Genomic DNA, 26,808 nt, shown 5'->3' with positions numbered 1-26,808 from the left:
GGTTCACTCCCCAGGACACACACACAGTTTTTTATTTTATTTTTTAACTTTTTAAAAATTTTTATTTATTTATTCATGTATTTATTTATTTATTTAGGTACTGGGAATTTAACCCAGAGGCACTAGGCCACAAAGCCACATCCCCAGCCCTATTTTGTATTTTATTTAGAGACAGGGTCTTACCGAGTTATTTAGTGCCTCGCCATTGCTGAGGCTGGCTTTGAACTTATGATCCTCCTGCCTCAGCCTCCCAAGCCACCGGTATTACAGGCATGCACCACTGCATCTGGCTTTGTTTTATTTTTTTAATGTTCATGCTAGCTGTCATCTTCCAAAAAAGAGACATGCAGAGATAATTAAAGAGATAGTCAACACTGCTGCCTCAAAATGCTAACATCTCTATCAGCATGAAAATTTCATGGAATTTTGGGGATCTGAAAAAAAATTTGTTATAAATTTTAAAAAATTTTTTAAATGACATCTGCTTGTCATTTTAATTGGCTTCAAACTATGCACAATGTCCCTGCTGCATCACTTATACTCCCCCAATGAATTAAACACAAGTTGAGCTATTATTGAAAATAATTAGAAGTAGCAACTTACCTATTTGTGGAAGTCCATTTACAAAAGTAGCTTATCTTCTTCCTCAAGACCAGAGGCTTCTGGTGGCTGAGACAGTCATGGGATTGACAGTTGGTGACCAAGAGAAAATGGGTGCTAACTAATCAGGTACAGAGAGGTCAGAGAATTAAGTGGATTTCAGCCCTGACTGCACATTAGAGTCAACTACGAGGCTTGATAGACTTCAGAGGCCTGCCTCTAGAACTTCAGACTTAATTAGCTGAAGACAGTACTCAGGTATTGCCCCCTTTAAAAGGTTAGCCAGGTGATCCCAATGAGTTTTCAAGTTTGCACATCAGCTCAGAAATGACTTTGGAGCCCAAATGTTATATTTTGCATAATGGATTTTTAAACAACAGACCCTGAAGAATTAAATTTTGGATATGACTTCTGGGGTATATACTGTGGTCCATTGGGAATGAATGCAGTAATGGACAGGGAACAGCCCCTTCGACTTCCCACTTTGAATTCAAAGCTTATTAGCTGGGACACCATCTGCAAATCTGCCATTGTACCTCTCTAAACTATAACACTGGAGTAATCATATCTGTATTAAAACATTTTGTGAGAATGGAAAATACAGTAGTAAAATAAAGATAACGGATATGAAAATGTTATATAAGTTTCAAAAAGAATTGTAATTTATTTTTCAGGAAGGAGGTAGGATCTAAACATATGCAGTCATCTTTCCTCGGCAATTAATCCAATAAGTCCCAAGTTTTCAATTCTGTGAACATAATAATTATTTCAAAGTTAATATAAGTGGTATATTACTCAATGTAAGTTTTTATAGGTGTTCTACATCTGGGCTGATGGGACAAGGAAGTCTCAATTTGCAGAACAGATACAATGTGGGGTTGGAGGACATTTGCCTATTTGCTTAGAATGGGTGCTTAGAACTTGTGTACATTTTTTAAATCCCTATGCTCTCGCTAGTGAGGCTCAACAACAGAAAACATCAACATTTACCCAAGTGCCTATCCCTGTTCCCCATGGAGTCAGTTGAGAAAACTGCATTATTGGAATAAGATAAATGAAGATAAAAACTGAACCATACCAATAAAAAGCATAGCTTAAAAAGGGCAGGAACCAACAGCTAAGTAACTGTGATTGCTGAGTAGAACTGGAACTTGAACTCAGATTTGTACTATTCCAGAATCTGTGCTCCTGTCATTTGGCCCTGCCACTATCCAGTGAGGGAAATAGGAAGATAAAATAGATACAACCCTGCATTAAGTTCTACTGCAGGTATCAGCAAACTGCTGGCCCTTAGGCTTATACAGCCTACTACCTATGTTTGCATGGACTACAAGCTAAGAATGATTTGTATATTTTTTAATATCTTACAAATAAAAACTATACTATTTTATAACAAAAATTATATACATCTCAAATTTCAGTATCCATAATATTTTATTGTAACATAGCTATGTTCATTCATTAATATTGTCAATACTCTTTCTGTGCTAAATGCATAGTTGGGTTCAGAGTTGAGCAACAGAGTTATTATGGCCTGTAAGTCTAAAACATTCATGATCTGGCCTTTACATAAAAAGTTGTTGACCACTGCTTTACCATCTAACTGGTTATTTGAGGAATATGCATTAAAGGAAGTTACCTGAGCCATCAACATAAGAGAGTTTGAAACTACCAAGATGTAGCAGAGCCAGATGGCCTATGAACTTCCAGAGGTAGGATCATGTGGGCAGGGTAGCTGAAAAAGTCTTCAAGGAGAAGGTGGGGTTTGAACTGGTCTTGAGTAGGGATAGACTGAGTGGAGGCAAGCAGGACTCAGGTCTGTTCAGAGACCAGTGAGCAGAATATTCCATTTGGACAAAAGTAGCAGTGTACTTTATGATTCAGGATCAGCTAAGAGAATGGCCACAGGCTGGTTGAGCATGATCCTGGACAGGCCTCACTCATTCACCTGCTACATGGGAATGATGATCATAGTACTCCTCCCAGAGCTGTGACTGACACTGAATGAGATAAGCAGGTCACAGTGCCTGTGTGATAAGAAGCCCATGAGCTCTGCTGATGACTAGTCATTTAAATCTGACTAGGAGGAGATTGCACAGGTTTGAGAAGAGGCTTTGAAGGTGAAGCTACTTCATGCACCATCATCTGGCAAGCAGGAGGGAGCTGCAGGGTGGGGAATAAACAAGGAACAGGGCACCTTGGAAAAGCAGTATTTCAGAAAGTCATGATTTTGAAATGGCTTCTGATATTTCCAGATGCTATGAATTAACATATGATAAGTCTGTTACTGTGCAGTTTGCTGATCACATCCCTGTACTTTTATTTTGTTGATGAGCATCATCAGGTGGTTCAGAAGGCAGTTGTTGTTACCCATTTTAGAGATGAGGAAGCAGAAGCCATGGGACCGAGTGATTTGCACAAGGTCACCTAGCCAGAAAGGGATGCAGAGGCAAAACAGGACCTTAATCTGGTCCTGACTCATGCTCCAGTGTGTTCTCCCCTCCACCACATATCTTGGATGGAGAAGTTCAGAATGGAGCCTGCCCTCTTCTATAATCACTAAATTATTTGCACACACTGTCTTACAGGAGAAATCATGTCAGGATGTCCTTGATCATCACTTCCAGCTCTCTCTATGGGATGAGAATGAGGGCAACTATATGGTAACTGTAGCTGTCATTATCAGCCCCAGAAGGTCATGCAGAACTTGAGTACTAATTTCCCTGACTAGAGTATACTAACCCATATGTGTTACTTGATCAGGAAGGACAAGTAAAATTTGCAACCCACCCTCCTGCAGCAAAAAAGAACATCACAGCCTAAACCAATGCACATTCTTTTTTTTTTTCCCCCCACATTACCACCCTAAGTCTATTTGAATATTTCCAGAAAGTTTCTGCATTCCTACCACCCCTGAAGTGCATTTTCCAAAAACATGTTTTAGTTTAAGTTGACTGGTGGTTTGGCAAACAAAAGGTTGAATATGGCCCAATGACTCAAATTTAAACCCAGTGCCTTAAATTGAGAGCATGCTGTTGCCAAGCCCCTGCGGGTCATGATTAGCATGAGCAGCCTGGCCCTGCACATAGGTTCCTCTGCTTCAATGACCTTGGGGATTAACTTGGTGCTAAACATACTTGGTGGCCTTTCTGTGATGGAGGGTGGCCCTGCCACCTGGGCCATAAAACTGGTGGTATCTGGAATAGAGGGAAGGTGGCCAGCTGCCACACAGCAACAAAGTCAACAGAGAAGGGCTGTGACTCCACCTGAAAGGGACTCTCAGAAATGATCATGAGTGATGATGACTTTGTATTTTCCTATCTGATTTTATTTTGGAAACCACTGGATCAAAAGCATGCCAGTTTGTATAATGCTTTTCTTGAGGACTCAGAATCTAAACACATAGCACAAAAGGCTCAGAAACATATTTTATGTTGAAATTGACTTAGATCTCTAAGCTGAGTTGATGCTTATTATACAGAGGAACATGCCAAATTGGATAGGTAACTAAGTTTTTAAGTGTCAGTTCAGTAGACTTTTGCTCATCCAAGGAGGAATGTTCCTGAGGGTATCTGACACTGTGCTCTGAGCAACTAGTATCTGAAGGTCTCTTGATTCCATTAAAGAAGGAGATCGACAGTGTCCAGGAGCAAATTCCCATTATCCTCCTGCTAGGTCTCCACAGGGGGCAAAGTGCTTCAAGAGAAAGCCTTTGAGTCCATGAACTTCTGTTTTGAGGCCACAAATTCACAGTGCCTTAGCCACTTGAGAATCACGGGGGATCTGGCCCCTGCTTGTCAGGTACTTCCAGCCTACTTTGGGTGACAAGACACAACATTTAATGAACAAGTTGAGTTTGGTACTGGCTAGGAGCAAGTGGTTTCTTGGGAGAGGTAGAACCTGAGAATCTGCTTCTTTGAAGGATGACCAGGATTTGGCAGATGGAGAGGCAGGGGGAAGGCTTTGAAGGGACAAATGACATGAGCAGAAACCTGGATATGAGAAAGAATGGAAGTGAAGGGGAGTGATCATGGGTGAGGGCTGAGGACAGTGTGACATTCAGCCTCATAAAATCAGAATAGAGGTGGGGATATCAGTTTAAGAAAGATCACTGAGCTAACCATTGTTGCTCAGAACCAGGCACCGATGTAACATCAAAATTAATTGGGATCAGTGAAAGATGGAGAGGCAAGTTCCTCTCAGCTGAGGATACGATTAATTCATGTAAACTTGGCCCTCGCTATTTTAACTCCCTCAGTTAGAAAGATGTTTCGCTTGCAAATAATATTTACCCAATCTTGACATGCCTGAAGATTATTAATGCTGCTGAAATTTTTCCTCTTCCAACCTGTCAGTGTTCAAGCTCAAAGTCAGGACAAAACTTTCCAGGCTCATGCTCTGTGTTATCCATTGAGTAAATAAGGGTCTTGGAAGTGCACGGCACTGAGTGCAGGCAGAGGCCCTGCCTAATATAACCAAGAGTTTATTGCAAAAGACATCACCTTCTGGTGGGCACCCAACTTGGGTACTGAGCGTGAGACATGGCTGGGGCTTCTTGAGGCTGGTCCTCTTTCCTGCCTTTGATAACAGTGGCAGACTTTCCAGTCAAGCTTCAGAGCCCTGCTGTCATGGGAGATGGAAGAGTTGGAGCATAACTTCTGTTCTTAACAATCTCCCATGAGATAGAGTATGCTTGGGCAACAGCCTCATGGTTAACCTCCATGTGGTTTTGACCTTCTAAACTAACAGGCAAGGGAAGCTGCTATTTTTGTTACTTTTTTTTTTTTTTTTTAAGTTGTAGATGGACACAATACCTTTATTTTATTTATTTATTTTATGTGGTGCTAAAGATCAAACCCAGTGCCTCACATGTGCTAGGCAAGAGCTCTACCACTGAGCTACAACCCCAGCCCCATTTGAGGATTTTAAGCATGGAAGTGATATGCACTGATGTATTTTTACAAATAAGAGTGTGATGTTAGGATGCACTGAGGGAAGAGAAGGAGCTTGCTTTTATGTGAGTAATGTAGGAGGGAACTCTCTCCTGCCTGTGTGTCTTCCAAATGTCACTTCAGTTGTGGTTGATGTGCATTCTGAGATTTGTTCTTCCGCATTGCCTGCAACTAGATTTTTCTCCAACTCATCATCTCCAAACTAGCAAGAGCTAAAGCTGAAGAGCAGGATGTGGTTTGGGCAAGTGGTGACCACCACCCCTTCCTCTAGTAGCACAGCCTCATTCCTATTACTGCTTAACCAGTCACTACAGATCAGGCCTGATCACCACACAGGCCACACCACAATGACACGGTGGAATTCAGGAGGAGCCCAGAGCCCTCCTCCTTTTTCCCCCTCCCCCTCTTGCCTCTCAAACACATCCACAAATTACTGGCACCTGGGCTAAATTTGCCCAGTAGAAAACAAACAACCACTTCCAAACAAGCCATTTTCCTCTGCTCTCTTTTTTCTCTTGTGGCTAAGGACAAAGAATCCAGTTGGCTCAGTCATTTTGGTAAACAAATTGCTAGATAAAAACCTACTGCCCCAGGGGCATACAACTGGATTAACATTGAAGTCAAATTAACAAATTCTGTCCTGTTTACTACTAATCCCAAACAACACTGCTACTGTTTCTGGACCTGCATAGAAATAAACTGAATGTTTAACCCAAAGCAATTGCCTCCTCCTAAATGTGCTATTACAAACATGCTGCATATTGTTTCTCCCTTAACATGAAAAGCTGATCACCAGTCACAGAATAATACTGACGTGAATTTCCAAGCTCTGTGTCCCCAGAACATAACAATACATAGTACTGCTACTATTAAGTGTAAAATTTGGCCCCACATTTGCTTTTGCTGGTACGTCTTTAGGTGAGTTATTTAACTTCTCCGAGCCTCAGTGTCTTCATTTTAGCAAACTACCTCATTGGGTTGTTGTTGAAGATTAAACAAGATCATGCATGCAAAGCCCTTGGCACATTCTCTGTCACATGGTAAACACTCATTATTGTTAGCAAAATAAGATTTCATGGTACATGTATCTATGCAAGTCTAAAAGATGTGTCAACATTAGCTTTTACCAACAGACAGGGAGTTATTAAAGGCATCACAAACATAATAAAAATGAGAGAAAGAAACATTTAAATTTGAAAGTATTTAATTGACAACACAACTAGAATATAGAGTCTTTAAATGGGCTATACTTTGTCCTATTAATTCACTATTTTCTGCAATGGCAATAATTTTATCTAGCAATATTCTCTGTATTATGATAAAAGCCAATGATAATAATGTATTTGGTATACCAAGCACAGTTGTAAGTGCTATATGAATTTGTTTAATCTTCACAGTAACTATTATGCATATTTTATAGATGGGAAAACTGAGGCAAGCAGTTGGACTCTGGAACTTCCACTCTTAAACTCTAGGCTATAAATCAGAAGTTGGCAAACTATGGCCCAAGCACCTGGCCCTCTACCTGTTTTTGTAAATAAAGATTTATTAGAACACACCTATACACATCATTTACATATTGTCCAAGGCTGCTTTTGCACTACCACCATAAACCTGAGTGTTACAGAGGAGACCATGAAATCCACAAACCCTAAACATTTACTAAACTGGCCCTTTTCAGAAGTTTGCCAACCCCAGATGTCAACTTCAAACTTCACTAGCAGACTGGGATTTCAAAGAAGAAAACTATCTTATAATAATAATAATGCCTTATTTGGGGCATGGATTTTTACATATTTATCTCACCTAATTCTCATAATAATCCTGTGAAGTAGGTAGTTTTTTTATTGCCATTTTAGAAATAAAGAAACTGGGGCTATGAGAGATATTTAAATGACTAGACAGTAAACTCCATAAGACTAAGGATCGTGTGTCTTTACCATCATACCCGATGGGCATGACCTACCACAATGCTAGGACAGAGTGGACACTAAAAGAAACACTTGCCAAATGAATGACAGTTGTAAAGGTCACCAAGCTGAAGAATCCAGGTCTCCTATTCCAGGGTTCCACAGCTGCCTGGCAGTAAAAAAAGAGACTTTCCCTTGAGATCGGATGAAACACAGAGTAGTTGACATGTCATTCTGCTGTCTGCTGACAAATCCTTGCTGATATATTCTTCCCTGGCCTAGTCAAAGAAGATAATCTCAGCCAGTCCAAAGGGCTTTTTGTTTCCCGTTAAATGCACAGTCAGAGCCTTCAGAGTTTTCTTGTCCTTGTGATTGGTGCACTTTTAGACAAGATTAAAACTGACACCCTCCATGAGATGGTAATCACATGGAATCTAGGTTTTGGACAGATTTCAGGCCAAGCTCTGCCTTCGCTCCTCCTGCCCCCTCGACCCACCTCCCACCCAGTGGTGAGTCACAGTGAGCCGGCTGCCTCCAGAGCAGACTCCCGGCTTTTGTTTTCTTTCATCTTGCTCTGTGCTGATCATGTGAGGCTCAGGGTATTAATAAACCACCGCCTGGGCCTTCTGGATCTTGCTGTGGGTCAGGGAGATAAATGAAAGGTTTGGCTAGCCCCTTTGTGCCACTTTCACTCATCTCTTGACTGTCACATGCTGGTTGGTGGTAGAAGTAAATCAGATAGGCAGAGAGCATTCAGTGTGGTCACTGCCCATAGCCAAGTCCTCTACCCATGTTTTGATTTCTTGCCTTTCTTAGCAACACAGTCAGCTCCTACCTTCCAGCTTTAGGTCACCAGTTCTCACCCCGAAAACCAGTTCCTATGTGTGTGGAAGATACATATCCAGGCAGGAAAAGTGTTTTGAGTTTCTCTTTTTTCTCTTATTTTTCAACTTAAAATTTGCGTTCAGGAAATGAAGTCTTTCCGGGGGTTTGACAGGTGCCTAAAAGGCTCAGTGGGGACAAATGTTTGAACAAGTGCTTTGGAAGCAGAGGTGCTCTAAACTGCCTGGGGCTTGAGCCAAGATTTCAGTCCTCCTCTGCAACCCAGGTTTTTTAAATTTCACTTTGCTTCTTCCCTCAGCCTTGATGCCAGCACCCAACACAGCACCATAGTCAGTGTTTTGGAGTTGCGTAGGATCCTGGCCAGGGCCATCTCTTATAGAAAGTTCCTAGGAACAGGAATTCCAAGAAAGAAAGGTTCTTAGTTTTCTATTTTACAAAGTCTCAATCTAGTTTGCTCTCCTGGGGACCTGGTGGGTTCTGAAACTAATTTTCACTTTGTGTCAACCCTTTCTTTTGATACCTGTTGGAAAGCATGAGGAGTGTCTCCTTATTTTCCCATTTCCAAGACACTGCTTTGTCCTCTTGCTGGCTGTGAAGTTGTTTGTTTAAGCCTCACTTTGTTCATCTGTTTAGTGTGTTGAACTAGACCATCTGTAAGACCCCTGCAAAGATTCTACTGTTGAACTTTCGTGTTTCAACAGTAGAATCTTTGGGGTTTTTAAAATCATGACACAGGAGTACAGAATTTTCCCCATACAAGGAAAGAAAACTGAACTAAGAACACACCAACTTCAGTTCTTATCTGTTTCATTTGGGGATAGCAGATTAGGAATGGGACACAGTCCTTCAACAAGCCAATCGATTTTATTTAGCACCCAATATGTTCCAGTCACTGCACTAAGGGCTGTATGTGCATTATCTCATTTAAAGCTCACAACAACCTCAGGGACTCTGAGTATTAATAGAAACCTTGGGTTACCAAGAAAGCTAGTGACTTGCCCATAATCACAGAGCAAATGATCAGTCAAATCAAGACTTGATCAAGGCTAAGAATTATGAGGATCCTAGTTCTCAGCCACAGTGACATCACTGCCACCAGATCAAAACAGGTATTCAGACTACAAGTCCTTAAATTGCCCTCACTCTCCTCTGATTGGCCCCTTTCTATAGAAAGTTGAGTGCAGTGAGATTCTAATGAATAGGTGCATTTATTGAACACTTCATAAGCAGGAGATATCTGGGAACTAATTGCTATGTCCTTGAAAAATGCATGAAGTACTGAACATGAGCTTCCAGGTGCCTCCAAGGCAGTCGGTGCCAATGGGGGAAAAGTTCAAGTGGGAGCAGAATAGAGCAGTTCCATGGTGCGGGGAGGGGGGGCTGATTATGCAGAACTCAAGAGGCATCATGGGAGGTTTTGTTCTCTTCAGAGTACCCTCAGCTCTGCCCACTGAAGTAGGGAAAGTAGAATGGATTACCCACTCCCAAAGCCAAAAGTCTTTACATTTAAAAGGAAAAAAGCAATTAAATATTCAGCCTGATTCATGAGTCTTGAATTACCCCATTTGTCTCTCATGTCAAACATCTGCTCTATTGCCTGGTAGTCCTGCCTGCCATTTATCTCTCTTCGTCAGTCTGTGTCTACATGTCATGTGACTCAAAAGTGAAGATTAGAAGAGAAAAATATCTCCGTATTCTAAGCCTGGCAACTTCTATTTTTATCCACAGCTGTTGGAACTGATAGCAAAGTCACAGCTCACATCCCTGAGTGGTATCGCCCAAAAGAACTTCATGAACATTTTGGAAAAGGTGGTACTGAAAGGTGAGCCCTCTCTTTCACCCTTTTTATAGGCAAGGGGACGGACAGATGGATTTCTCATACAGTAGACATGTCATTAGATTTAAATTAATATCAGTGGATGGAAATGAATAACTCCAGCTGCATTTCAGGGGTACCACGTTCTGATTCAAAAAGGGTATAACTTATACCCAAGGCAAAGAATGAGGCCATCATCGTCCTGTGTCTCTGGGATGATCCATTCGCTCTGCTTTGCATCACAAGCTTCTCCATGGGAGCACACATCCCACCCTTAGCTATTGAGTCTCCTAATGACGAGGAAATTGAGCTGTGTGCATCTCAATCCTTAGGTTATTTGAGCTATAGGGAACCTCAGACTTCTGGCTTAAGTAGGTCATTATACACCCAGGAGAAGGGATTTGTCCACAATCATACAGAGATCAGCCAGACAGGATTAGAACCCAACCTCTTAACCCCAGAACTGTGTTCTTTCCACTGGCGATCTAAAAGATGCCACTACTGAACAAAAGTAGCAGCTTTCTGATCAGGTGAATCATTGGTGCTATGGAACAATGGAGAGAGAAAGGGGCTTTATAGAGAATCAGGAAGAACAAAGAGGGACCTAGATCATGGAAACTCTACCCCTTAGCCTTGAGTACAGAAGCTTGGCCAATGTAGAATCAACACTGGTGAGAAAGAAAACTGTATCCCCAGAGGCAGTGCCTGGTAACAGGAGCAGATGAGAAGAAAAGCTCACTTTAAAAACACCCAGTGTTCCACTATCATAACTGTGTTTTTTTTCTTCTCTACTCAAGTCCTTGAAGACCAGCAAAACATTAGACTCATAAGGGAACTACTGCAGACCCTCTATACATCCTTATGTACACTAGTCCAGAGAGTCGGCAAGTCTGTGCTGGTGGGCAACATTAACATGTGGGTGTACCGCATGGAGACGATTCTACACTGGCAGCAGCAGCTGAACAACATCCAGATTACCAGGGTAAGAGGGAAGCCTCCTCCAGGCAATTGGGTCCGCCACTGGGATGCCGGGCAGTCTTGCCAGGACTTCAAATCTACACTGTGACGAAGGAGTCTGATCTCCTCTGATTTCATGCTTTAGCCTGGTGCAGAGGGTGGGCTGAGGTTGAGGGGGCTTCCTGCTAAAGGGAGGGTAGGAAGAAGAACCTGGCAGTACGGAATCAAAGTATGTGAAAGAGCACAGCCAGATGAATCATCTAAGATCTTGAAACATCATGGGATCTTGGCTTTAGGGCAGATGCTAGCTGTCCTACTGAAGTACTCAGTAGGGTGCAGAGATTTCTCTTCCCATTTCTCACAAAGAATGAATTATTTGCAGCTTTGGGATGCTGCCTTGAATATAGTAGTGCTGTGGCTTGGAGGACTGGTACCAGTCTTTTAAAATCCTGTTTCTAATTATTAGTTGTACAAAGGAAGACTGTGATTAGAGACTGTGGATATGCATGTGCAAAACCAGGCACTTCTCACTCAAAGGGTGAGGGGGAAGCCATATGTTACCAGCAAAACATGGCTATCATTATCAGTAGTTCCTTTTAGCTTCAAAACATAACTCACCCTCGGCTCTTGTCCTCTTAATAGTGAGCAGAAAGACTGAGGCACACAAAAAATATACAAAAGACGCTGGAATGATCTCTCTGGGCTCACTAATGGACAGACACTTAGGCACCTCACATGGCACTTTGCCTACTTATCTGACACTGACTTATCTGACCACTGACTTATCTGACTGCTGTTTAAGTGGTTTCCGGGACCCACACTGATAAAGTTAGGGCTGTACCATATCAGGAGAAGGTAGCAATGCAGAGATCTCCTTTACCTTATTTTATTGTCCTAGGGATCAAACCCAGGGTCTTGCTCATGCTAGGCAAGTGCTCTTCCACTGAGCCACACCCCTAGCCCCCCAACCCCCTTTAAAGAAGTGTTTTACTATGTGAAGTGTTCAAACTGCATGTCCTTTACTGTTAACAATTTCCCTATGCCTTGGTTTCTTAAGCTCAGGAACAGAGGGGATAATTAGAAGCCTCAGAGTTGTTTGGCTCCCTTAGAGTCACGTGGGCTACAACACCCACACCTCACGCACCCACACATGCTCATGCAGGCACACACATGCATGCACAGAGCAGAGCACAAAGGTGGGTTGCCCCACAGACGCCATTTCAGTTATTGGATTGTTTTAAGAGAATGTGAGTGTTTATCATGAATAGTAACCTAGTGCATTCTAATAATTTACCCCAGGCCCATCTCTCAAATGTAGGCATCATTTGACAGTGTGAAGTTGAAACTGAAATTTCATCTTCTCTCTCAGAGAAAACTCATTTACCCCTTCTACTCGATTTCTAGAATTCTCTGTGGCCTGGATTGAACCCAGAAGTACTTAGCCACTGAGCCACATCCCTGGCCCTTTACTTACTTACTTACTTACTTATTTATTTAAATTTTGAGACAGGCCCTGAGCAACTTTAGTTGCTAAGGCTGGCTTTGAACTTGAGATCCTCCTGCCTTAGCCTCCCAAACCACTGGGATTGCAGGCATGCACCACCACACCTGGCTTGGATTTAATATTTCCTATCTTAAATCAGGAAAGAATTACCCAGCCAGTGATATAAAGGAGCAAGTCCCATTTGTCCCAAAGACATCCTCCCTCCAGCAATGTTGGAACAGCCATTAGATGGTCACACTTGCTCAGAGCTCACCGTGGTCCCCCTGCCCACACTATAGGAGCCCCCATTGGCCACATCTATTCCCAGACATACCTAGTACTTGCATGGGCTTACTCCCTCAGAGCTCTCCTTAGTTGGTCCCCAAACACTCTTGGTAGATAACCATAATAGTTACTATTACCCTTCACGTGCTGGAGCTAGGATGGGGACCAGAGAAGCCTAGTGACTTTCCCAGCATTACAGAGCAATTAGAGCTAGAGCTAAGGTCAGAACCCTCGACTGCTTATTCCTAAAATGGCAAAGCTAGCTTAACATTCGTGGTTTCCAAACATTTTTCCCCATCCAGTTTTCTTCCAACTATTTATCCAGTGATCCAATTTTTTTGATTAAAAAAAAATAACTTTTTAATCCAATGAAATCCTGTGCAGAAGAGACCAAACACAGCAGCTCACCCCACTTCATTCTGCTTGAGGTGTCCCGCCAAGCCCAGCTACTCTTTGCACACTCTGATCTTCCTGGCTTGGAACCTTCCTGACCACCCCAACTATTGAAACCAAAGCCTTCTTCAGAGCAGTTACTATGATCCAAAATCATCTCATGCATAGTTACTTTCCCATCTCTGACCACTGGTTTACAGATTCCACAAAGGCAGAGCCTTACCCATTCCTCCACACCTGGCACAGAGGTGGCAAGCAGTTTGAGTTGAATGAATGCACGTTTGAAGGGGAGTCTCCTCCATGACCCACTGAAGTACTTATCCAGGGTTCAACAGTGCATATTAGAAAATACTGCCATGGATCATGGAGGATAAATATGACTAACTGCAGGTTTGGGGGAAAGTTATTCGATTTCTCCATGCCTCGCTCTCCTCCCCTCGAAAATAGGAATAGGCCCTGGTGAGTGTTCATAAAATTAATCTATACAAAGCAGTTTCAATAGTGTCTGATGTGTAGCAAGTGTTTTAAAGGTGTTGAGTGTTATTATTATCAAGAGCTTGCTCTGTGCACTCACTCTTCTAAGATCTTCATATGTACTAATTAGCTCATCTAGTGAATTGTAAATAGAACTAATGGCCAAAATTTACTGGTCACTGTAGTAAGTACTTCTGTGCATGATCCCATCTGCTCCACCCAGCAGCACTGTAAGATATGCATTGCCTCATTTTATCAATGAGAAAAATTAGAGTAGTTATGAATACAGTCATCTTCAATAAGCCCCCCAGGGATTGATTCCAGAACCCTCTGAGCATACCAAAACCCATGGATGCTCAAGTCCTTTAGATTAGATGACATAGTATTTGCATTTAACTTATGCAGAACCTCCTGTCTCTAAATCACTTATAATACAATTTAACTGCTATGAAAATAGTTGTCATGATATAGTGTTTAAGGAATAATGATCAAGAAAAAAATGCCTATACAAGTTTAACACAAATGTGATATTTTTAAAATATTTTCTATCAGTGGCTGGTTGAATCCAAGGATGCAAGTCTCAGGATATGGGGGGCTGGGTGTAATTTGACTGGAGTCTTAGTGTTGGTAGGATCTGGCACAGGGACTGAATCCAGGCCTGTCTTCAAGGGCTATGCTCCCTCCTCCACATGTCCTATGCCCCAACCCTCCTGGGCTTTGAGCTCTATTATCTTCAGAGCCCTGCTGGAACCCACCAGCTCTGGAGAGCTTTCCACGTGAATGCCCAACTCTGCAGGGGTGGGGGGAAAGGGACAGGGACAGGGGGAGAGAGGGAGGGGGAGAGAGGGAGAGGGAGGGAGAGGGGGAGAGAGAGAGAGAGGGAGGGAGGGAGGGAGGGGGAAGGGACTTAATCACTGCAGTCTGGACTATATTTTAAAACATACTTTTTAACAGTTTGGCCCAAAAGAGAGGTATGTTGTTGCATGAAAATAGGAAGGTGATTTGGGGAGTAAATGCTTTTTATTTGCCAAAGTTCTATCAGTGTCTTCCCAACACATAATCTTGTTTTCCATCGAAATTTTCATATCTAATTATTTTGAACCAATTTTTTATTGGCAAGTATAATTCACATAATAAAAGATGAAGGGAAAATTAAAAGAACTGGTTTGTAGAGGAGAGAAATCAAATCTAATGACCTTGCTTTGGGCCAGGCAGCGTTTTGAAACAAGGGGGCAGGGTAGACAGAAATGGATTCTAGCCAATGCTTGATTGGAGGAGCGAGAGTGACGTATTTTTCTTTTATATGTTTATATTCGGGCAGAAGAAGGCATGCAAGCAGTTAACCATTTATCAGGAGGAAGGGCTTGGCATGGGGTCTGGGCAAGGAATTAGGAAAAGTTCAGGTTTGAAAACTTGACAGAGTGAACTCTGCCCAAGTAGACTTGCCTTTAATAGGAGTTAATGTAATAATTGGCCTGGGAGTTTTAACCAAAAAAGTAGAGGCTTTGAAGTGCTGGAAACAGAAAGAAAATCGCATGGCCGTTTTATTAGCTCATATGATCAGCAGCAGATGATAAACGACAAATAGGTCCAGGGCCTTCTGCGGTCCCGTGAAGTCCTGAACGTTGCAAATAATTGAAAGTTCAGCCCAGCAGCCTGGGGTGGAACAGAGCAATAAAAATTGCCAAGTCATAGACACTTCTGATGAACCAGGAGGCTGAAGTCACTCCAAGTCTGAGATTGTTAGAGCTGGAGGGATCTTCAGTCTTCAAAACCTGGCCACTTTGGACCCTGTACCCAAGGGTACCTGGATCCAGATCTGCTGCTTATCCACCTGAGGGCCCTGCCCCATGCTGCCATCTGTTCTTTTTGTTAGTCCCCTTCTCAAGTCCACCTTCCCACTACATGCCTGTCCTGCCTTGAAGGGGACATGGGAGCAATAACTGAGGCTGCATGACCCTCAGGGTCCTCTGTATGTTTGGGCTTTGATGTGCTTCCTACAGAAGCACATCTCTAAAAACTTGAGGAAGAGGGCTGGAGTTGTGGCTCGATGGTGGAGTGCCTGCCTAGTATGTGCAAGGCGCTGAGTTTGCCAAGTTTGACCTCCCCAGCACCACATTTAAAAAACTGAATAAACAAAATAAAGGTATCATGTCCATCTACAACTAAAAATATTAAAAAAAAAACTTGAGGAAGAAAAATAATACCCATTCTCAAAGGTATTTTCCCTGAGCGAGGGAAAAAGCTTCCATGCTAGCTTTTGTTTGTTTTGTCTACTGTGACTTTTCGGAGGTGACAGAACATTGAACTAAAAATGAGTAGTCCAAAATTGAGAGCTCACCCCAAAGTAGTAGGCAGAGACAAGGAACAAGTCCCAAGGGGCTGTCACCTTCTTTTCCAAATGGCAGCATCCTGAAGTATCAGGGCACTGCCAAGGACCTGCTCTGTGCAGATTGTTCCTTTGGAACTTTGAATTTCCCTCTGTCATGGCATCTAATGTATTGCTCCAGAATAGTTTGCTTATGAGTCTCACTGGCCTCTGGAGCTCATCACAGCAACTCGAGGACCAGACCACAGTAGGCACCAAGAGGGCTTGTTTGTGCTGGGCCAGTCTGCAAGGAATACAAAATTAGTCCCTGCCTTCAGGGATATAGGCCTGGATGGAGTATCTTGAGATCATCCAAACTTGAAACAGTAAAGGGCTCCTCATTAACTGCCAGTGTACTATCCACAGAAGTTTTCAATATATTCAATGGAACCCCAGGTTTGAATAGAACTGCTTCAGTAGATGATGGAGCTTAGGCCAAAGTGTTCTACACCAGCCATTTCCAAAATGTGTGGGTGCACACACATATACATACAAACACACATGCATATACACACATAACACACATTCACAAATGTACCCACATGCAATCACATATGTTCATGCATGTAAACAAATATACACAAATAAGCACATACAGATACATTCATATATACATGTACACATGTGTGTGCTTGCACACACAGAGACCAGTACAGGCTTCTTTTATTGTTGTTTTTTGTCTGTCTAGCTCTTTGGGTTTCATTGACCCCACTGATGTTTACTGAGTGCCTACTAAGCATCAAGCACTCTTCCAAAAAGTAGAGACACAACAATGAAACTAGGTAAAAATCCTTGCCTTTGTGGAGGTTAAGCTCTAGCAGAATGTACCACTTAGGATTTATTTTAGAAGAGTTGTGTCAGCCAGCCTCAGCAACTAAGGAGGCCCTAAGCAACTTCATGAGACCCTGTCTCAAAATGAAAAATAAAATAGGCTGGGGATGTGGCTCAGTGTTTAAGTGCCATTGGATTTAATCTCTGGTACCAAAAAAAAGGGGGGGGGTGTCACATAACAAATAGGAGGTGTTGCAAAAAAGATCTGAAAGATCTGAAAGAGATCATGGGCACTCTGGGAGGTGCAATAAATGAGGCCAGAGGGAATCACAAAAGCAGGAAAGGCCGTTCAGAGGAAATGGGTTTGAAGTGCACCTAAAGGACAGGAGAGGACCATTGGGGGGGGGGGGGCATTGTGCAGAAGTGAGCAAGATGTGTCAGGTGCCTGTGAGTAAACCTGTATAGAGGCTCCAAGGTCATGAGACAGGGGGCAGTGAGACAAGAGGCCAGCTGGCAGGTTGGGGCTCTCCCTCCAGGCCCATAAGGCCTTCAGGAAGGTAGCAAACATGATGACTGAGCCCTGAATTGAATGAAGCTCTAGAATTCAACCTGTGCTATTTGGAGAATCTTTTACAGTAAAATCACAGAGCTTCGTGAAACTTAGGAGACTCCCTCTGGTACCATCAGCACAAGCCACTCTAGGCTGTTCTTCATGTGTCTCGGCCATGGGTCCCATTCTGTATGTAGGATGGGGACAATTACTTTTTGACCTCTGATCAATAAGCCAGCTTGAGGGTGGCAGAGGAGGGGACAGTCACATCCTTAGTGTGTGTCACCTGGAGAATGGCTGCTCTCTGACCCCAGGCTTATTGTCGCCTTCCTTCTGCAGCCTGCCTTCAAAGGCCTCACCTTCACCGACCTGCCCTTATGCTTACAACTGAACATCATGCAGAGGCTGAGCGACGGGCGCGACCTCGTCAGCCTGGGCCAGGTGGCCCCCGACCTCCACGTGCTCAGTGAGGACCGGCTGCTGTGGAAGAAGCTCTGCCAGTACCACTTCTCCGAGAGGCAGGTCAGTGGCGCCCACGGGCTGCCTCACAGATGGCCCTCCTTTGCCCTACCCTGCTCTCCCTTGTCCTCCTCTAACATAAAGCATGGTTGCCCCACTTCAGGGCTACTGGGTTTGACTGGAAAACTCCAATCGAAGGTGTCTATAGTGGGTAAAGTTGCTTCCCCCGCCACCCCAGGTAGTTTTTCTTTTTTTTTTTTTTGTTAGTTCTGATCAGTTATACAAGGCAATAGAAAGCTTTTGATTCATTGTACACAAATGGAACAGAATTTTTCACTTCTCTGGTTGTGTATGAAGTAGAGTCACACCATTCATGCAATCACACATGTACCTAGGGTCATGATGTCCCTCTCATTCCATCTTTCTTACCCCTTTGCCCCTCCCCTCTCTTCCCCAGATAATTTTTTTAATATCTTTATTTGTTTTTATGTGGTGTTGAGGATTGAACCTAGTGCCTCATATATGAGGCAAGTGCTCTGCCACCAAGCCACAACCCCAGCACCCCCAGGTAGTTTTGATGGGAAACACAAACACACACACACACACACACACACACACACACACACACACACAGCCAAGAATTACTGCACCTCCCTGAAAATAATCACTCAAGTCTATAGCAGAGAAATATGTTGAAGTGGATTATGAATGTGACCTAACTTTAAGTATTAACAGACTAAATGCAATTTAGTAGAGGTCATTAGTAAGTTGTCACCAACCACCTATATCTTTCAAAGACTGGTTCAAAGCTACTGTGTAATTGAGGAGAGATTTGAAGGCACTTCTTTCTATCTTGGCAGTCTTTCCCTTCTGGCTATTGTAGGATAGAGAGGGAAAGGGGAAGGAGGGTAGGAGTAGAACTTTTAAGAACCAGAAAACCACAAATCATGCTCTTGACTAACTCTCCTGCAATTATTTTTATTCATTTGATTTTTAGATCCGCAAGCGATTAATTTTGTCAGACAAAGGGCAGCTGGATTGGAAGAAGATGTATTTTAAGCTTGTTCGATGTTACCCAAGGAAAGAGCAGTATGGGGACACCCTGCAGCTTTGCAAACACTGTCACATTCTTTCCTGGAAGGTATGTGTTTCAGAGGCGCTACCACAGCCCCCTAGCCTAGTCCCCAGAGCCAGCAGCTCCAGGCCATTTCCTGATCTTTCCTATCTCAGGCCCCAAATCAAAGGGAAGGTAAAACTGATCCAGCAGCTGGGAAGGGAGGAGAAACTTTCCTTCATTTTCCCTCATTTCCTTCACCTCCTTATGTTTACTTTTCTCTGGAACCCACTCACCTCCAAATTCTCCCACCTCTGTGTGCACAGGTGCATACACAGGCAAACACACAGCTCTATAGCTTTTGCAGTGCTGTGGCATTCTTGAGAGAGAATTGTTGTTTTGAGGTTGGGCAGTACCTCATGGTGCCAAAACTCAGTGCAACACCTCTGAGAACTCTAAACTTACCACCATGTGTCTTTCCAGGGCACTGACCATCCTTGCACAGCTAACAATCCAGAGAGCTGCTCCGTTCCACTTTCACCCCAGGACTTTATCAACTTGTTCAAGTTCTGAATCCCAGCACATGACAACACTTCAGAGGGCCCCCTGCTGACTGGATGGCTACGAATACAGAGTTTGGATGCTCCATTTGTAAATAGTGTACATTTTAAACATTGGCCTGAGACTTCTCAGATAAGTCCTTGAGAGGACCTTGGAGGGGAGAGATACAATTGCTGATGGGAATTTAAGAATGTGAACTCCATATTAGAATTGGTATGGAAAAGCAGAAGTATTGTAAATAAACTTTTTTCTAACAATTTGCCAGCAAGACTCTAAAGGCAAGAATTCTCTGTCAGCCGTGAAGATGGAATTCTCTTGATGTTCATGGAAACTCCTTTATAGTTCCCTAGGAAGAAAAAGGCAAGACTCAAATGCAGACAGAATGCTCTTTGTTTACAATGTGAAAATCTGTTTAGACAAAAAAAAAAAAAAAAAAGGAAGAAAGAAGAAAAAATACATATAAGAAATCCTGGAGCTTTGGTTTTGATTGAGTTTGTTTTGGAAAGGCAAAGAAGCACCAACCCCGAAACCTGAGTGGGCATAGGCCTTATCCTATGAGACACCACACAATGGTCTACCTCTAAAAGCATAAAGCGTGATCTCTGACAACGTGCATTATCCAGTAGGCAGTGTCTGTGTTTCTTGTAAGTGTTTTCATCACTATAAAAAGTGATTTAAAATGGAAAGGATGTTGGAAGCAACCCTCATCTTGTTTCACACTTCCTTTTTAGGTAAACGGGGCCCTCTTTAGAGTCCCCTCCTTCCTAGAACAATCTCAAAGTACATGTGCCTTTTCTCCTTCCATACTGTAGTTCACTGGGGAAAGAGAAGGCCAATTAACAACAGTCCCAATAGAAATCATACCAAGGAAAAGATAGAATCAGGTACCCCATAGCTATAAAGACTTCTTTCTTCCGGTTTAACTTCTAGGCTTGTCTGGGCTTCCTTGGGTGCATTTGTGGAAAAGTGTACATCTGCAAACTGATTGCAGCCCAAGTGCTGGGGTTTGAGAGATAGGTTTTACCTATCAGACAATTAAGCATTTTGCCACTTGCTCTTCCTGTCGTCAGGGTGATAAATTGAGCTTTCTTAAGTCCTTGAGACAACCTGAACTAGGGCTTTTTGTAAGTGTGATTAAAAATAAAGCCTGAAGTTCCAGCCAAATAGGGAGATGAGTTCATCTTAAACTGACTTCAGGGCTGGAGAGTTAAAATAAAGATAGTTAAAACAAAGATCCCATGGGATTTTGCAAGGCAAGTATCAGCAGGTCACTGTGGAAGAAAGGAAATCTCAGGACTTCATGAGTTAATTGTCAGATATTCCTGGAAGAGGGTGGGGAATGTTTTTGTTTTTTACTTTTTATAGAAAGTTGCTTTTCTACAACAGTGTACATATATTTGCAGTTGTATTTGCTTCCTCCCCCACCCCCAAATAAAGTCGCCACCTTGCATGCCCTCGGCAAATAATTGAAACGGAAATAGGAACTTAACTCACATTCATATTGAGGGACAGTGTACCCTTAAAGGTTGTACCTTGGGGTGACCCTTGAAGGAGGGAAAAGGTAGCTAAGCAGGTACAGAAACAAGGCAAGGGACAGTAGTGATTCAGTACCTCTCCATGCCCTTCCTTCAACCACTCAGTTTGCACGTCAGCATTCTGCAGTAAACTCTCCAATGCTCCTCACTTCGTAATGCTTATAGTTGCACCAGGATTTTTCCATATTTCTTTCATTATCATCTCCCCAAAAAAGAAAAATAAATGAATTGAATTGAAATTTTCCATAATGAGAACTGAATTTAATGAAATAAGATGAATTTAAATTTTCCCTAATGAAAAAAATCAGACATGAATGAATAAGATTGTGTTGTGGTAGGTTGAGCTTTGGAGGGCTACAAACCATTGTAATAACTAAGAGGGTGTTTTTGGTTTGTTTTTCTCTCCCATATCAGTTGGACATCAAGAATACAGGACCTGACTGTTAAATAAAAAGCTACTTCTTCCATAATTTTCAGGTTCTGTCAAATATCTTACTTTCCTTAAAGAAATAGAGTGGGTTAGGTTGCCACTGCTGTGGAAAGCTCTGGTTTGTCAGCTTCAGGTTTAGGGGTTCATGGTCTTCCACATCCTCCCAACTCATGACCTTTGCTCCATCATGCTGACTGCAGAAAGGGAAAGTTCTTGGCACTTTCAGGTTTGCAATCCTAGGAACAGTGGCTGCTTTGGATAATTAGCACAAAACTAGTCAGCCAGGCTCATTGGACATCACACCCCAGGCAACAACATGCATTTGTGCAAAAACCACCCCCACCCCAACAGGTAGTCAGTGTTTTTTATAATATTTACCAAGACAGTGTCTGTGGAACCTGCCCATGTAGTTTGGTGTTATTGGATGTGGTACGTGACAGTTGGACATTCTTTTAAGGATGAAAAACAAGAAACCAACATTTTATGGGTCTTTTTCATTGGAAGGGGAGAATAAGGAAAGAAACGGCAGGTAGAGAGGGAGGGGAAAGGGATAGAAATGGTGTATCTTCGATGCTTTGGTTTGTGTGGGGACAGTGGAAGGAGCAGAGCAGGCAGACTATGTTAGACCACATGGTTTCTGTTAGGCATGGCCAGAGCACTACATGTTAAGTACAGTGAGTTTAAAAGAAAATTCTTGTTCCCAGGACACTAATAGGCTCCCTATTGACAAACGCACCCAGGACAACCTGATCCAAAATGCAAACACAAAGAATCCCTGTCTCAGAACTGCTGGGGTAGTAGCAAGAAAGGGCATGGAGATGGAAACTGCTGAAAGAGATAGAATACTCTACCCTCTTTAGTGTGCCTACCTGCCTCCCACACACACAACACACACTCTATAAAGCAGAACTAGAAATTGATGTTCATTTTGAAGCAATTCAGACTTATAGCAAAGGAAAGCATTCTGAGCACATCCATATGGATACAACGATTTTGTCCAACTCAGAGGTTCACAGGCAGCAAATCTAGAGCCTCCCAAGAGGAAGGGCCAACATTTATAGGAAAGAGAAAATGTGAAGTTGAGGAGTGCTCATTTTAAGGCAAGATCCAGAAAAAGAAAGTCTAATGACATTTTAAACTAGATTACATACTTATGCAACACTGTTACTTTGATTAGATGAATCAGTTGAATGGGAGGGCAGGTAGCAGAAAAGAACAAAAGTTATAAGGTAAAAACATCCTCCCGGGGTATCAGTCCTGAGATGATCCTTGGTTAGTCATGATCAATTTCATATTGGAGTGGCTTGGAGGAGATAATTTCAGATGGACAGGGTTTACACTGCAAAATTCTCAATGTAAGAGTGGGTTCTACTTGTAACTGTGAAGTAAGGTAATGGGTGTGTATTATGTTATTGCCAGTTCTCATCTTTCTGAGCTTGCAGAGCTTGCAAGCTCCTTGTTTCTGTTGTTTTTATATGGGAGAAGAGAAAGCTTGGAATTTCATTTTTCTAAGCAAGTGGTGTGATTTACAAGAAGATAAATCATTACAAGTGATGTTCAACAGTGTATCATTCTTAGCATTCAACACAATGTTTATTATAAAATATGCACCTGAGTTTATATTTTTTTCTGCCAGGCAATAATGTCTTGATTTGCAAACACTCTATATTTTATGTGTGAATTTTTTTAACTGTAATTTTTTTGTGTGTTTTTTAACTAAACTCTATCATACTTTTCTATGTTGACATCTGTTGTTGTTGTTTTTTAATCTCTTTCCAACTATCTGAGTCTGTGAACCATCTCTTCTGACTGGATGCTGGCCTGTAACCCTATTAGTGCTTTAACAGACCTCAGAAACACCCTGAACCTCTAGGCAAATGCAAAAACATTGCTCCTTGATAAACCTGGGGTCCTCACTAGCTTCAACAAACAAGGTCATAATTCCTTTAAAACGCAATGTTTTCTTATGGAGGGTAAAATCTTTGTGGTTTCCAGGTGAAGGAAACTCCTTCCTGAGACTTTAGACCTGAATGGGTTGTCAGGGTGGAATCTGAAGGCCTTCAAGATGAGGAAGCAAGTCCAGGATATTTAGGGGATGGGCCTCAGCTGGATGGAAACCTGGGGCCTGACCTGTGTCCCCATCTCTGGTCCCAGTCACCTGGTGGTATGGCTGGAGACACATAACAATGTCATTCTTCTTAAGACCTGCACTGTGGAAGGTACTGGAGACTGCTGCACAATGGGCAGCTGGACATTAAGTCTTCCAAACCTTTTACATCCCTGATTCTTATTGGAGAAGTTAAGGAGCCACTTGATATTTATGCAGACCTCCAGTGTGAGTACAGAGTCCTAGTGAGGACAACCTACTTGCTATAAAGTATGTGGCATGTTTTGACAAATTCATTTTTCCCTTGGGTACTTATATTTTGATTACAAAGATGACCCTTATAAAAACACAAGGATGAGCAGCAGCTAGTTTTCTGAACACTGAGGTTCTGATGGTAACCAAGCAGCTCTTTCCTCTCCTCTTCCACTAAGGAGTACATTTATCCCATCCAGCTATCTCCTCCTCCTTTAGCACCAGCTGCAAGTTACATGGAGTCTGTAGCCCAGGGGAAGTTCTTTCTCTATTAAACCTCCTCTTAGCAAACATTCTATTCCATGAGGCAACAAGGAAGGAGCAAGGGACCATGATATTTGTGACTTTGTATGCTAGGCCTTTTCCAAATGTCTTTGAACTTGGCAAACAAAGCTTCCTGGAAAAATCTCTCAAAACTTGAGTCCTGCTCCATTTGGCTCACAATGGATGGCTGCTCCAAAACTAAGAACTTCTTGAAACTCCATCTGCTCCATTACTTCTGGAATTTGAACATGACTTTTCTATCTTTGAATATAGACAACTTTGTTTAATTTACAATGCACACGTCTGTTAAACAGAAGGCTCCAAACCCTGCTGTACGCTTGGGAGCCTTTGGCACCATCTTTGGTCTACTGTGTGCCAATCACCCTGGCTGAAGGGGGTGTATATGATAGTCCATGTCCTAAGCCTAGAAGCTTTAATGTACTTTTTTAGTGAAAAATAGTAGAGTGGGTTGAATTTAAAGTGTAAATTAGACCGATTACTTGCAAACATGCAAAGATGTTTATTTAATATTGTGTGAGCTGAATCCTTCTGTATAAATTATTTGCACTTTTCTTGCATGATGAACTGATTTTTTTATAGTTGTTTGTACCAGACAGTGGCATATTTTTGTAAAAATTTTTGACACTCTATTGCAATAAATGTTTTCCAAAAACACACACTGGTGTATTTTTGGAGTGTGTCAATTCAAGTTGGATTTTTATCATAACAAAAATGTTTATATTTTGCCTATTGAGACTTATACTCCTTCTCCCAGAAACTTGGTACCATTGTTGTAAAATTTCTGGGAATACATGAAAAATAAGCCTGTTGCTGAATACTGACCAGAGACCATAATACAGCCTGTGCTTAAAATAGTATATTTCCATTCACTGTTTGTGTAGTGGAATGACTTGTGAATAGTGAATTTTGAAGTCAATGTCACCAATGGACATTTATGAAACAGCAACTATATGCTAGACCTGTGCAAAGCACCACGAGTGTGGAGGGGGACACTAGCCAAGGAATACAAGCAGAAAGGCACAGAAAGGGATTCTCCCTGGAGTCTGCAGAAGGGAACAGTCCTACTGACATCCTAACATGGGCCCAGTGAGACCATGTCAGATCCAACTTTCTCAACTACAAAATGATTTTGTGCTATTTTAAAATGTGTGGTGATTTGTTCCAGAAGTGACAGGAAACTAACAGCTTCTCTGGCAGATTCCCCACTACATGTCCACACCTAGAAAGCTTTTCCCTATCAGCTCTCCTCCCCCAGTGTGGGTCCCTCCCACTCCCACAGGAAAATTCTCACTCTTCAGCTACGTGGCCCCCACCCAAAGATGGCCAAGGCTCTGCCAGAAAATACAGGGTACAACAATCTTCACAGCCTAATTTCAGCAGCAAGGTTTTTTTTTTTAATTATTTTTGTTTGTTTATTGTTGTTGTTGTTTTGTTTCTTGACCCCTAGAGTATAGAAATGAAAGACTAAACAGGGATCAGCCTCTGTCCATGGTAGATGTCCTGTTCTACATAGGTTTCATTAAGGATGACGCCAATCCTGCTCCTGCTCAAGAAACACCACAGAGAAGCAGCTTTGCAGATTCTCTCCAGTGAGCGATATTCATGATGAAGCAGTATTGTGGGCACCAGAGTGTGAGCTCAGCCCTAGCCCTCAAGAGACTCACCCACATGGTGGGAAGTGGGGGCAAGAAAATGTACGTCAGCTACAACACAAGATCCAAAGTTTCAAGTGTCCAGAGTCAGGTACAAAGTACTAGAGGAAGCCAGACACAATGACACACGCCTGTAATCCCAGTGGCTCAGGAGGCTGAGGCAGGAGGATCTCAAGTTCAAAGATAGCCATAGCAACTTAGCAAGGTCCTAAGCAACTCAGTGAGAACCTGTCTCTAAATAAAATACAAAAAAAGGGCTGGGTTGTGGCTCAGTGGTTAAGTGACCCTGAGTTCAGTCCCAGTACCAAAGAAAAAAGAAAGAAAGTAAGTACTAGAGGAGCTCCAGTAGGAACAACAGGAAGAACTGAATCCATGCTTCTGGAAAGGAGAGCAGTGTGGGATGAGAACATAAGCCCAGAACACACTCTTCCTGAATCCCTGTAAGTAAAGTTTCTTCTTTGGAAACTGGAAGCTAGAGGCAGAGCCTGAGAGTTACCACTCAAGCCCATCTGGTGATGTTAACAGATGTCTTGGGGCAGGGAGCACTCCGAAGTTTGGACAGATTTCCCTTCTGGAGGGAACTGTATCTCTCTATGTCCCCTGGGGTCTCAGTGCCAGAGCCTTTCCAGTATTGTAGAAAATTAACACAAGCCCAAACTCTCTTCTAGCAGTTCTGTAATAGTTCGGGGTCAACTTGGCTAAGCCAAAGTACCCAGTTGTTTGATCAAACATCAGTTTAGATGTGGCTATGAAGGATTTTTTTAGATGTGGTTACCATTTAAATAAGTAGACCTTGAGTAAAGCAGATCACCCTCTAAAATGTGACTGGGCCTCATCTAAGCAGTCAAAGGCCTTAAGAGAAAAAAGCTGGGGCCCCTCAAAGAAGAAAGAATTTTGTCTCCACACCACCTTTATACTTGAAACTGTGACATTAGCTCTTTTTTGGGTCTTCAGACTGTCAGCCTACATGCAGATTTTGGACTTGCCAGCCCCACAACTGCATTAGCCATTTCTTAACAAATATAGATATATATGCGGGATGTACATGTATTTATATTAAAGAATAAAATT

General features: G+C 42.4%; 1 protein-coding gene across 1 annotated transcript in view; it reads left to right on the top strand.

Moving 5' to 3' along the window:
• Nucleotides 1–24,751, top strand: part of FBXO32 (F-box protein 32) — a 38,690-nt gene extending 13,939 nt beyond the window's left edge. The window contains exons 5-9 of the mRNA XM_081266583.1: nucleotides 10,034–10,127; nucleotides 10,919–11,103; nucleotides 17,742–17,924; nucleotides 18,859–19,002; nucleotides 19,399–24,751. Of these exons, the coding sequence (XP_081122709.1) occupies nucleotides 10,034–10,127; nucleotides 10,919–11,103; nucleotides 17,742–17,924; nucleotides 18,859–19,002; nucleotides 19,399–19,488 (696 nt within the window). The 3' untranslated portion in view covers nucleotides 19,489–24,751. The remainder of the gene's footprint in view (nucleotides 1–10,033; nucleotides 10,128–10,918; nucleotides 11,104–17,741; nucleotides 17,925–18,858; nucleotides 19,003–19,398) is intronic.
• Nucleotides 24,752–26,808: the final 2,057 nt, after the last annotated feature.

The sequence above is a fragment of the Spermophilus citellus genome (genome assembly GCF_964194105.1).
Source record: "Spermophilus citellus genome assembly, chromosome: 14".
In the NCBI taxonomy this organism is placed as follows: domain Eukaryota; kingdom Metazoa; phylum Chordata; class Mammalia; order Rodentia; family Sciuridae; genus Spermophilus; species Spermophilus citellus.
The sequence above is the reverse complement of the archived record's forward strand: the minus strand, read 5'-3'. Positions and strand labels throughout refer to the sequence as shown.